Here is a 13,957-nt window from a genome sequence, read left to right as displayed (position 1 = left end):
AACAATCTCAGACATGCAGACAATACCATTCCAATGGCACAAAGTGAAGAGGAACTGAAGAGCCTCTTGATGAAAGTGAAAGAGGAGAGTGACAAAGCTGACTTAAAACTCAACACTCAGAAAACTAAGATCATGGCATCTGGTCTCATTACTTCCTGGCAAACAGATGGGGAAAAAGTAAGAACAGTGACAAATTTTATTTTCTTGGGCTCCAAAATCACTGCAGACAGTGACTGCAGCCACAAAATTAAAAGATGCTCCCTGAAAGAAAAGTTATGACAAACAGCGTATTTAAAAGCCAAGACAAAAAAAGAAAAGGAAAAAAAAAAAAAAAAAACCAAGAGACATCATTTTGCCAACAAAGGTCCCTATAGTCAAAGCTATGATTTTTCCAATAGTCATGTATGTTTGTGAGAGCTTGACCATAAAGAAGGCTGAGCACCAAAGAATTGATGCTTTTGAATTGTGGTGCTAGAGAAGACCCTTGAGAGTCCCTTGGACACCAAGGAGATCAAACCAGTCAATCCTAAAGGAAATCAACCCTGAATACATTGGAAGGACTGATGTTGAAGCTCCAAAACTTCGGCCATCTGTTGTGAAGAACCGACTCATTGGAAAAGACTCTGGTGCTGGGAGAGATTGAGGGCAAGAGGTGAAGAGGGTGACAGGGGATGATATGGTTGGATGGCATCTCTGACTCAATTGTCATGAGTATGAGCAAACCCTAGGAGATAGTGAAGGACAGGGAAGCCAGGTGTGCTGCAGTTCATGGAGTCACAAAGAGTCAGACACTACTTAGCGACTGAACAATGCTCTCTGATAGACTATCGTTCACTTATTGATTTACAAATGCTCATTAGATAATACAGAAGTACCTTGCCTCCTATATAAGTGACAACTGGATTTTTAAAATGCTACTTTTAAAAAGGTACTGAGAATGTTAGATAAATGGGTATGTAGTTATTCATTTTATTATTTTCTTTAAAATGTTACTCTTTCTATATTATATTTAGTGAATTTAAAAGTTCGCATAGTAAAAGAATTTTCACTGTCACACTCCTTTTTATTTTAAGGGAGATAGGCAATTCGTAGGAGAAAGGTAGAAATTTTCACAGTTATTGAAGTCATAAATTTTTTATTATTGGGGACATGAATGTTTAATGCTTGAGGAACTCTTTGGCCCCTATATCAGAGAAAGTATTGCTTTACCGTAGGACATGAATTTCAAATTATTTAAAACTTACACCTTTTCTTTCATAAAACTAACAGAGTTTGAATTTGTCTTTTAAGCGACTTAACAGAACATTTCCAGCTTACTGGACTGGCCATGTATGCAGTTTTTAAATTGGCCTTCTTCGTATCCTAACTCCCAAAATACCCAACCCACCACTCATACTCCTCAAGTCTCAAAATAGAATTTCTAAAAATTAACTTGGTGAGCCAGGATGATCAAAATCATTATCAAAATGTCAGTATCTATGTTTCAGAGGAAAACAGGAAATGGAAGAAAGGCACTCCTTTTTCTAGTTTGAAGACAAAAGGGAATCTCAGAGGCAATCCATTTTCATTGTTTCTTTTAAATATATCACAACACTATTTTAAATGCTCCATTCTACTCCCTCCCCCTTTTTTAGACACAAAATACCACTATGTGGTTATTAAAACTGATGATTATTTCAAGTTTTACCTCCCTAAGAATATACAGCTACCATTCATTAGCGACACTTTATTCCTTCAATTCCTTCATAAAACCAACCCTGTTTTTACCATCTTAAAGTTATGAAAGAAGGTTGGAAGGGCTCTGACTTTCTTTCACTTCTAAAAGGTCCTTACTCTTCCAAACTGATTACCTGAACATAGAATAGCTCTGCCAGAAAAACAAATCTTCACAGAAGAGAAAAGGGCTGCATACAGGCATTTACCATAGAACAAACTGAAGTTTACCGAAAAGGAATTTATTCCAGAGCACAGAGATAACTAAGCTGCATCTAGTAAAGCAGAACTGGTGCCTGACTTGAAAGTCTAAAGGGAGATTTTAACAAATGTGAATCATCAGCAGACAAAACTCTAAAATCAAAGGCCAACCAAAGATTATAGTTTGGAAAACTAACATTTTAACCAATAAAAAAGAATGAAGGACTAAGGAGACAATAGGTATTCAAGATGATTCATTCAATTGATACAAAGTATAAATTTTCTGCGAACACGTCACTACATGAGATAACATGGAATAGAGTTGTGAAACAGAAGATATACAATATTTGCTTTTTCAGGAATGTTACACAGTATAAAGGGTAAGTCCAACTGGGTTCAAGAGCAAATTATTCATTTGTCATTATCATGCTCTCCATCAATATGAGAAGGAGGAAAACAGCTCTTATTGATCTTGAAAGTAAGAAACAATAGTTATCCTTGGAGACAAAAAATATACAATTATTATCATCAGTATGAAGTTGTGAGTCCCATATTTCATGAAATCTAAGACTATACAAAGTGATAACCATTCATTCTTATTAAAAGAAAGAAAGGAACAGAAGCCCCCACTCCAACTCTAGCTGGATAATTGTTTCAACTATAAGAATAAGATTTAACATATAGAGAATAAGGTGAAATTTAACTGTCTCAACAGTTAAATTTCAAACACCTTGGGTGAATCCTCAAGAAAATATTTTAGATGATAAGTATCCCCCTGTCTGTTTATTTCATACATTAAAAAAAAAAAAGGTAAAATCCTACAAAGAAACTAAAATCACAAGTTAGATCATTCATATAATGACCCAATTTACAAAGGTTTAATTGTATAAGGAAACCTAATACCACTTTTGTCATTTCATTCATTCCAACAAATGTCAGCAATCCTACCACTCTTATTTGAGCTTCTTTCTTAATGCTCCATTGTATGACTTAAGCAAACACAAACAGAACATGTTCATGAGACTTAGTAGTCTTTGAAGAAGGAAAATAAAACATACAAAAGTGTATATTTTATAAGGCTTTGATTAATGTTCACTCCTTATTAGCACAAAAAATGCTTAACCAATACAGTAAATCTGCATTTAAAATAAGCCCTCTGCATTCAAAATAAGCCCTTCTTCCTATGCTACACTGTAAGAGAAAAATATACAAAACAAGTATTTATGTGATTTGAGTATGAATTTCATCCCAAACTGAGATGATACTATCAGAGGATGGATTAATATGCTTATATACAAACAACTACACTTACTATCTGTAGCTCATTTTTACTGTTATGCTTTTCCCTTATATAATATGTTAATGCTATCTACTCTATCAAAATCAGACATTCTGACGGAGGTTATAGTTTATTATGTTACATCACTCTTTTTAAATTTTTTTAAATGGGAAAAAAAACTACAGTGCTAAGAGTTAACTTAAAATATCTCCTTTAAGAAAATTCAGAGGTTTACAGAAAATTAAAAATAAAATTAAAAAATTTTTCCTCCATACAAGCTTGTTAAAATGATGGGCACTTGTTGAAATCCTGAAGCTCAATTTGATACAGAAGAATCACTTTTCTCTTAAGAGGAACATACAGTTATATTCTCAAAATTATACTAAAACCTGACCTAATTTTAACCCAAATGGCCTTTAAAAGGCTAAGAAGGCTTCATTACTGAGTGTCAATGCTATCATTTAAAAAAGAAAAAATCACTCACCTTTCAAACCTAGAGTTTGTAGCTGGAAGAGCCGACCAAGTTCATAAGGCAAAACCCGTAACAGATTGTTATTTAAAAGCAATTCCCTGTTTTAAAGGAAAAAAAAAAAACTTTTAATATATCAAACTTTATTAACACACCCACAGTTGCTGTTCTTAACCTGCCTTTTAAGATACCATGAGTGATATCTACAATCAAGGGATATTTTTCTGTATTCATCCCAAAATGTTGTAACTACCAGATTTATTGACAGTGTTTCTATGAATCTACAAATTAAAGGTACAGGAATTGTATATCACTCTCAAATTCACTCCCTTTGCTCGCTCACCCAAATTCCTCTCAGATACAAATCAAGAGAGGCAGACAGCAGATATCCTCGAACCTAGCCTCAATCATAGAAAAAAAAAAATTTTTTTTTTTTAAATAAACTTCAGGATTTACTTCAGTAGCCAGTAACCCATTCAAATTTTATAGCATTACAACTACAATCACTTCAAGATACAACAATCACTGACAGAGAATATAAACATTAAAAATAAAGCACAGGATAGTACAAAAAGGACAGCATACATGAAGATCTGAATTTATGACTGTGAAATTTGGGGCAGATTATAGAGAAAATGACTAAAAGGTATAAAATCAAACACCTAGGTATAAAAAAATAACAAAAACATATAGTAAAGGAATGGTGAAGAACAAGATTTTTAAATATTAAATGTTTAAATTTAAACATATGATAGCAATTTTTTAACATTAATACTCAGCAGTAAAAAGGCAGGAAAGCAGTCCTTGTTTTTCATTGGTTCCCCCATGCCTCAATGGGTAAAGAATCCATCTGCAATGCAGGAGACATAGGAGACGTGGGTTCAATTCCTGGGTCGGAAAGCTCCCCTGGAGGAGGAAAAAGCAATCCATTCCAGTATTCTCGCCCAGAGAATTCTATGGACAGAGGAACCTGGCAGGTTACAATCCATGGAGTCACAGAGTCAGACACAACTGAGTGACTAAGCACAACACATACAAGGTCTCAAGATGCCTATAAAATTTTCTCCTATGAAGACATTCTTAAAGAATCCTGTTTTTGTTTGTGTTAGTCATTCAATTGTGTCCAATTCTTTGAGATCCCCATGGACTGTAGCCCACGAGACTCTTCAGCCGTGGAATTATCCAGCAAGGAATACTGAAGTTGGTTGCCATGCCCTTCTCCAGGGGATCTTCCTGACCCAAGAATCAAATCCAGGTCTCCCACATTGCAGGGAGATTCCATCTGACCCACCAGGGTTTCTTAAAGAATCCTGAAAGACTAGAAATAAATCCATTTATTAACACGTTTTTAAGGTTTTCTTAAGGAGTTGTAATGTGTAAGTATACCTTGGTTGTAAAATATGTTCCTAAAAGCTTTACTAACCAGCAAATTATATTTTCCCAATTATTTCTGATTAGTCTAGACTAGTCTAGCCCCAAATAATTCTGCTGAGATTTGTCACCTGAGTGCAAAGCAAGAATAAAGTATTTCAGCCCTATCCCACCTCAAGTCTGTCAAAAGAAACTGGTAATACATGCACATTTCCAGCCAGAAAACTTCAAATTTGAAGGAAGGAAGGAAAAGAAACATTCCATGGAGGCCAACTCAAGTACTGTGCTTAGACAATTTATATCATTTAATCTTCACATACATATGGGAAGCCTACTGACTATGAGATGAGTAACCTCCCATAATATTTGTATTTGGTACATTCACAATTTTATATAGTGAGTCACATCCATATTTCCTCACCTGAGAGACACCATGTTTCCTAGTTCTGCTGGTAAACTTCTGAGTTTATTGGATGACAGATCCAGGTAAACCAGATTGTGGAGCTTGGCGATATCAGGTGGAATGCGACTAAGGTAATTGTCATTCAGGTGCAGCGCCGTCAAGTGTGTCAGGGACCAAAGTGACGTGCTTAGGCTCCGCACTCTACCTAAAAGGCAAGGCACGGACTCATTAAACCTCGGGCCAAGGCAGAGCCTGCGCCACAAGCACCAGGAAATGGGAGGAAAGCCCGCACACGCACACAGGTACTCTGACTGTGACATCTTAATTTTGCATTAAATGCTTTTGACTGCTTCCAAACACAACTGGTCCTTCTTTAATTCCATGCAACTTTTGTCTGACAACCATTTTTTCTCGCAAATCTACAATGTATTAAAATAAGATGCAACATAATGAGAAGACCTTTGGATTGAGGGTGATCACATGTCTCAAGAACAAAAGTATGGGGCTGACCTGAGCTTTTGCAGTAGAATGGTCGTGAATTTAAGTCATGGTACTAACAAAGCATTTCTCACATACTTCATGAAAATTAACAGTACAAGGCTTATCTATACCTAGGGTCTGAATTATTCTACAAACTTTAAATAGACAAGAGTAACTGCTATGATTTACAACCAATTTTGGATTAGCCATCAGGAAAATCATTTTACTCCCAAAGGAGATATCTTCCCCAGCTTTCTCATATTTCAATTATACATTAATAAATCTGGTTTAAGATTCTGCATTAAGTGCAACACACTCCAGGAAATAGTCACACATTAAGCTTTACCAATGAGTCAGCATCTGACAGCTATGGTAGAACACATACTGGAAAAAGTCGGAAGACTTGGTTCAGAGTCCTAATTTCTACCATTTGTTAGCCGTATTAAGCCTAAGCAAATCACAGAGTTTCAACTTCTGTAAAATGTGATATTATCTTAACAATGAACTTATATGAAGAGACTTTAAAACCTTTTTCCCACAGTAAAATGGTAAAGATTTTGATTAGAGAGCAGTGGAAGGTACAGAGGGCAAAACAATCTAACAGGGAAGTGCTGCTTTTCGTATGGCTATCAAGCGGTAGACGTTAGTTTAGATCCTCTGTCCAGGGTTCTTTCTACCACAGGTTCCTTGACCTTGTCTATAATCAGGCTTAAAGTATTAACTAGGATTTTGCACTTTAACAGGAAACAAAGTTTTCAAGTGAAAGAGGTTCTAGTAAATAAAACATTTAAGTTTTTACCTAGGGGTAACCAAGGGATTATCAACCAGAGACAACACTGGGACCCTGGCAATCTGGAAACATTTTAGGTTGTCAAAACCAGAGGAGTGCTACCACTACCTAGTGGGTAGAGGCGAGGAATGCTGCTGAACATCGACGTGCACACACCCACTTCCAGCCACAAAGAACTGTCTAGCCGGAAGTGTCAACAGTGCCAAGTTGGGAAGTCCTGGGTTAACCTAGTAGGATTTGATCATATTCATTATTTTAAAATTACCAATCACCTATCCACCCAGTTACCTTTTATCGAAGATACACATAATTCCTGCTATACTCTAATGTGGGTTTAACTCTTCCAATGAAAGCCTACTGGGGAAAAAATTACATTCTCTATATAGTCTGTATTATATTGATTCATAATAGAAACACTGTACTTACACTTTTATTTTTAATAAATTTTTTACTTTGTAATAACTTTAGATTTACAGAAAAGTTACCAAGACAACACAGTTCCTATATACCCCTCAGCCAGTCTTCCCTACTACTAGCATATTATATTACCACTGTATATTTTTAAAAGGTTTCCTAGTGGCTCAGCAGTAAAGAACATGCCTGCCAATGTAGGAGACCAGGTTCAATCCCTGGGTGGAGAAGATCCCCTGAAGGAGGAAACGGCAACCCATTCCAGTATTCTTGTCTGGGAAATCCCTACCTGGGAAAAGCCTGGCAGTCCATGGGGTCACAAAGAGTCAAACACAACTTAGCAACTAAAGGGACAGAACCCGGGTCTCCTGCATTGCAGGCAGGTTCTTTACCATCTGAGCCACCAGGCAAGCCTGTTAAGTGAAAGAATTAGTTACTCAGTCACGTCCACCTTTTTTGTGACCCCACTGGCTATAGCCCACCAGGCTCCTCTGTCCATGGAATTCTCCAGGCCAGAACACTGGAGTCAGTTCCCTTTTCCAGGAGATCTTCTTGACCCAGGGATGGAACCTGGGTCTCCTGGATTGCAGGTAGATTGTTTACCATCTGAGCCACCAGGGAAGCCCCCAAAATAACAACATTTGTCAAAACTAGGAAACTAAGATTGCTACTTTATTACAGACTTTATTTGAATTTCACTAGTTTTTACACCTTTTTGTTAGAAGATTTGATCCAAGATACCATTTTGCATTTAGTTGCTATGTCTCTTTAGTCTTCTCTTATCTATAACAGTTTCTCATTCTTTCCTTGTTTTCAGGACCCTGAAACGTTCACTCTGTGGAACGTCCTTCAGTTTGTCTGGTGTTTTTCTCACTGATTAGACTGGGGTTATGAGTTTTCAGAAACCAGATTCTATTTTAACAAATCCTAACCATGTAAAGTCATGTAACATAGTTATCACTTTATAGAATAAACAGATAGCTTCTAGGATTCCTACTCTGCCAACAATGGGATGATAGGATGATGGCAAAGATATCAACTTGCAAAAATGATTACTCTGTGATAGTCAAAAAAAAATCTATTATATCAAAGAACCAGGTTTTACTTAGAAACTGCACTCCCAATGCCTTTAGTTCTAGATGCCACCTGTGGCCCATGGTATTAATCTCAAAAAGAAAGAATGGGAACAAAGACATTTAGTCACAGATAAAACAGTAAGTTGAACACTAGTTAAGTACCTCAGCATCTTGTAATTTTTCAATTAATTCATCTAATTCAAATGTATAGCAATGACAAAAATGTAATACTCAACTCTTGTTCATTATTGCGATCATATCCCAGATTAAATGTTTCAGATTTCACTCACCCGAGATTTCTAATTCTGCCCAGTGAGATTTTTTCCCATTGGCTACCTCCTCTGCTGACATGATGGTATAAATTCTGCGAGGATCTGGAGGATCATATTTTTCCTTTGGCATCCCTATTAGTCTGTGAGAAAAAGGAAAAAAGATAACCAATTATTATAGTCTTATACATAAAACAGGGAGAAAAATGGGATGGTAAGTTTTCTTTTCCTTCCCCCTTACCAGGCTACCCCTAAATTCTCACTAGAAGGAAAACACACTCAAAGTAGGCTAGGCTGCAGGAATTTAGTAACAGAGGCCTCAAGGAAAATGCAAAGAAGCAGGGACTCTGGACTTCACAATAAAACATGGTCATTGCTTCCCAAACATTCACTGCACCCCTTCCCCTTCATTTAGCTGCTGTGCTTTCCAAGACAGACTGACCCTTTGAGAGCTTCCTCGATAGACTCTGATTGGTCTAAGAGAACGAAGGTAATTTTATCCTCCTTGCCTCGTGCTATTCAAATATTCCATGTCAAAGACAATAAGCACAAGATATTCTCCCTTTCACAGAGATTAGTTAAGAAATATCTAATAATCACTAGGCTTAAGACTAATTTTACATTTATGGGAAGATAAATGTAATCTTTCTCTTATTCGTCATACATGAAAAAGAAGATAACCCCAACTACTCTTGGCAATCATTCAACAACTAAAAGGGAAGCCAGCCATAGCAGTCAGAGGCTAGAAAACAGAGAAACAAAGCCAGAGTCCTGACCAAACCACGCCTGTAGCACTCTTCAGCACTGGGTTTTTTGAATATACAAGCCAGTCTATTTGCTTATTGTTTAAACTACTAGTTTTGTGTTTTCTGTTAATTGTAATCAAAAGCATCTTAATTAAGATCATATATCTTGGTTTACATGGGCCAATCTTGGTTTATATCTGTTATTCTTAGGTCACTATTAATATAATTCTCAAAAGTGTCCAATTTGCATGATGAGTTACATGCCACCCTAATTTAAAGTAGTAGTATACCAGTTTCTTTATGTAACTGCAGTAGCATGCTATTTCTTTATATAACTGCAAAAATAACTGAACAATCATCAGTGACAACCAACTATACATAAAACTCAAGTGTGCAATGTATGAATCAGATGACAAATGGCCATTAAAGTAACCATTCAAGAGGTCTTGAACTCCTACAAGCTATCAGTTCAGTTCAGTTCAGTCACTCAGTTGTGTCTAACTCTTTGCAACCCCATGAACTACAGCACACCAGGCCTCCCTGTCCATCACCAACTCCAGGAGTCCACCCAAACTCATGTCCATTGAGTCAGTGATATCATCCAACTATCTCATCCCCTTGTTGTCCCCTTCTCCTCCTGCCCTCAATCTCAGCATCAGGGTCTTTTCAAATGAGTCAGCTCTTCGAATCAGGCGGCCAAAGTACTGGAGCTTCAGCTTCAACATCAGTCCTTCCAATGAACACCCAGGACTGATTTTCTTTAGGATGGACTGGATGGATCTCCTTGCAGTCCAAGGGACTCTCAAGAGTCTTCTCCAACAGCACAATTCAAAAGCATCGATCAGTATCTGCATACTATTTATAGTTGCTTCTTTGCTCACACTTTAACACACAAAGATATACATACAGACATCAAAACCAAGCACCTAAAACTGGGACTGTTTCCAAGTAGTTTAGAATCTCTATCTCAGTGGAAGAGTTACTTTCAGATGGTCTGAAATTTGTTACATACAGAGAACAAAGAAAAACAGGAAGAATTCCATTATGTATCAAGAAATCAAAGCTAGTTTATAAGAGTACAATCAAAATTTCCCATCCCATAATTTGCTCTAGTATTTCTGAAGGAAAAACAGTCATTTCTTCCCATTTACTAAAAGGAGCAAAGAGGAAGTTTTCCAGATTTTTTTCATCTGTTAACAGTAATTAGCTTCCGAACCTGGTTAAGCTCTTCAGCTCTAATCTTATCACATAACTGTGTGATACTGAAACATGTTTTATTTTCCATAAATGTCCTGGATTTTCATACAGCACAAACAGTATGATCATTTTTCACAGAGGAAAAACTTGATTTTTACCCTATGTGGCCTACGTAAAATATTTCTGAATATAAAATTTTTAGGTAATAAGGTTTTTAGAATTTCTACTATGCACCATAAGGCACATGTATCTCTGTGGGTACTCCTACACACTAATGTAAGATTCTACAAAAACACAAGATTAACAAGCAAAACCAAATCAAATGGATTCAGATCCAAAGACATGCTACAAATTCATCATCAACAATAACAATGGGTAAAACTAAGACTATGAAATTTGCAGATTATCTTTCATTAATTTTAAATCATTTTCATAAAACTGCAAAAAATGGTATAGATGCACCTACAGCAGGGGAGGAAAAGCGACGAAATCATAAAGAACGGACAGGTGGAGACAATGGGGAAAAGAGGAGAGTGGGACAAATCAGGAGATTAGAACTGACATATATACACTACCATGTGTAAAATAGATAGCTGGCAGGAACCTGCTATATATATAGCACAGGGAGCCCAGCTCTGACTCTTTGCAATCCATGGACTGTAGCCTGCCAGCCTCCTCTCTCCATGAGATTTCCCAGGCAAGAATACTGGAGTGGGTTGCAATTTTCCTACTCCAGGGGATCTTCCTGACCTAGGGATCAAACTCACATCTCCAGCATTGACAGATTCTTTACCACAGAGGCACCTGCAAAACACTCCTATCACACAGTGGGCACCTAATAAGTACTTGTGGAATGATCATATGCTTTATAATCCTAAAAACTACCAGCTTTCTCCCACCTTTTCCAATCAACAATGATCCTCTAAAAATTAATCTCATGAAATGGTCATTAATCAATTTCCCTAAATAATTTAAAATCTAGAGAGGAGATTAATAGTCATCATCTCTTCTGGCACACAAATGCTAATATCTGAAATTGCTACTATATAAGAACTATATACTTCTTTTTAAGATGCTCAACATCACTCATTATCAGAGAAATGCAAATCAAAACCACAATGAGGTACCATTACACGACAGTCAGGATGGCTGCTATCCAAAAGTCTACAAGCAATAAATGCTGGAGAGGGTGTGGAGAAAAGGGAACCCTCTTACACTGTTGGTGGGAATGCAAACTAGTACAGCCACTATGGAAAACAGTGTGGAGATTTCTTAAAAAACTGGAAATAGAACTGCCATATGACCCAGCAATCCCACTTCTGGGCATACACACCAAGGAAACCAGATCTGAAAGAGACACGTGCACCCCAATGTTCATCACAGCACTGTTTATAATAGCCAGGACATGGAAGCAACCTAGATGCCCATCAGCAGACGAATGGATAAGGAAGCTGTGGTACATATACACCATGGAATATTACTCAGCCGGTAAAAAGAATTCACTTGAATCAGTTCTAATGAGATGGATGAAACTGGAGCCCATTATACAGAGTGAAGTAAGCCAGAAAGATAAAGATCATTACAGCATACTAACACATATATACGGAATTTAGAAAGGTGGTAATGATAACCCTATATGCAAAACAGAAAAAGAGACGCAGATGTACAGAACAGACTTTTGGACTCTGTGGGAGAAGGCGAGGGTGGGATGTTTCAAGAGAACAGTATGTATATTATCTAGAGTGAAACAGATCACCAGCCCAGGCTGGATGCATGAGACAAGTGCTCGGGCCTGGTGCACTGGGAAGACCCAGAAGAATCGGGCAGAGAGGGAGGTGGGAGGGGGGATCAGGATGGGGAATACATGTAATTCCATGGCTGATTCATGTCAATGTATGACAAAACCCACTGCAATGTTGTGAAGTAATTAGCCTCCAACTAATAAAAATAAATGAAAAAAAAAAGAACTATATACTTCTTTTTAAAAATTTTTTATAAGTCTCCATCTTTGTTTAAGTCTATTAAAATTTATAAAATCTGTTTATCGTATCCATAAAATGCTTACCAATGTCTATAATATGTAAAAACCAAAGTACAATTAATACTTTTATATTATGTGTCAAAGGTCTCTTTTGGATTTGGTTAAGAAGTCAATAAAAATACAAATCATTTAATCCTTCAAAATGAAACTAAATTCGGATAGTCTGATTGAAGTTAAAACACTTATTTGCATTAACTAATTTAATAGAGTCTGTAGTTTTTGGTGATCACTACTGTCCTAAGCATCAGATTTTCAAACATGCTACTTAAAAACTTAGCTCAAATTTAGGAAATTGGCATTATTGAATCCTCCTATTAGATTAGACTTTATCTTCCCGCTCAGTTTCTCAGCACCAATCTTTCATCTTGGAGATATATCACAAAAACCTATTTCAAAATAATTTAATGTATAAAATAACAATTCAAATATAACTTAAATCTTTAAATGTGACACTGATAATGTGCTTTCTCAACAGTCTAAGATATAGGTCAGTCCAAGGCTTAAATACTGGATGAACACACTTCATCCAAGGAAGAGAAATGTTTTATTTTGTAATGTCTAACAGCCAATTCTTTTCTCTAACTTTATTAAATTGATGAAAAGGCAGGTTTTTTCAATCAGTTTTTCCAAAAATTTCTAATTTGTGCAATATCTTACATCAGTTCCCAAAGGATCATCCCCTTACATCAACCTAATTTACACTGGGGAGGGGAACCTGATAATGTAACAAAGTAAACTAAAAAATCCCTTCACAACACAGCCTTTTTAACTTGCACTTTTCAATCCCATTTCAATACCATGAAAAATACTCCACATAATTCCCCAAATACTGACTACATAAGCTTCTTTGAACCTGCCATCCTCTCTCCTCCATTCCTTGAATCTTAGTATATCACCAATGCAGGCTTTTCAGAATCTAGTGCAAAATTCCTGAGAGCAACTGTCAGTCCTGAACAAAGAACCTGATTACTTCTTAGTTCCTACATGAACTATCCTGAAAGAGAATCATCGCCGAAGGGTGATTAATTACTATATACAGTGAAGATGCTCATTAGTTTATTTCTCAGTCTTCTTTAAAATTATGCAAAAACTTCAAGTAAACTTGTAAAATACTAACTTCATGGAAAATGTACTTCAGTCCTTTTCTGGCTGAAAGTAATACTGTACATAACACTAGGGCTACTTTGCCATAAAAAATTTACATTTCCAAAACTATAAATAAAATACAAGATTCCTATATAACATGCTGTTCAATGAATAGGTTGCTGCAAAATATACATGAATTACCACCAAATACACTATTGCCACAGAACCCCAAATCTCAGGTTTTGTATCTGGGACTTGGAAAATAATGCAACATGACTCCTCCCTGCCCCATTTTCCTCCCCCACAAATAATAATCTGAGCCAAATCAGAGCAAAGTATTAAAGGCCAGAACTAAACTTCTGCTTATTTTGGTTATCTGGAGAAGCTTATTAAAAACAAAAAAACAGCAGACTCTATAGTGCATA

At 36.5% G+C, this 13,957-nt stretch overlaps 1 protein-coding gene across 5 annotated transcripts in view; it reads right to left on the bottom strand.

Annotated features, from left to right (window-relative positions):
* The window catches only part of CNOT6L (CCR4-NOT transcription complex subunit 6 like), a 113,080-nt gene that overhangs the window by 57,958 nt on the left and 41,165 nt on the right, over positions 1 to 13,957 (bottom strand). For 4 of the 5 annotated variants that reach the window (XM_070458261.1, XM_020894694.2, XM_070458259.1 and 1 more), the window contains exons 2-4: positions 8,484 to 8,605; positions 5,455 to 5,641; positions 3,678 to 3,763 (exon numbers count right to left, since the gene is read on the bottom strand). In XM_070458261.1, coding sequence (XP_070314362.1) covers positions 3,678 to 3,763; positions 5,455 to 5,641; positions 8,484 to 8,595 — 385 coding nt within the window. In that variant the 5' untranslated portion in view covers positions 8,596 to 8,605. Of the gene's footprint in view, positions 1 to 3,677; positions 3,764 to 5,454; positions 5,642 to 8,483; positions 8,606 to 13,957 lie in introns of those variants that run through there. The other variant, XM_070458262.1, reaches the window with a different exon arrangement.

The sequence above is a fragment of the Odocoileus virginianus genome, chromosome 29 (assembly GCF_023699985.2).
Source record: "Odocoileus virginianus isolate 20LAN1187 ecotype Illinois chromosome 29, Ovbor_1.2, whole genome shotgun sequence".
Classification (NCBI taxonomy): Eukaryota; Metazoa; Chordata; class Mammalia; order Artiodactyla; family Cervidae; genus Odocoileus; species Odocoileus virginianus.
The sequence above is the reverse complement of the archived record's forward strand: the minus strand, read 5'-3'. Positions and strand labels throughout refer to the sequence as shown.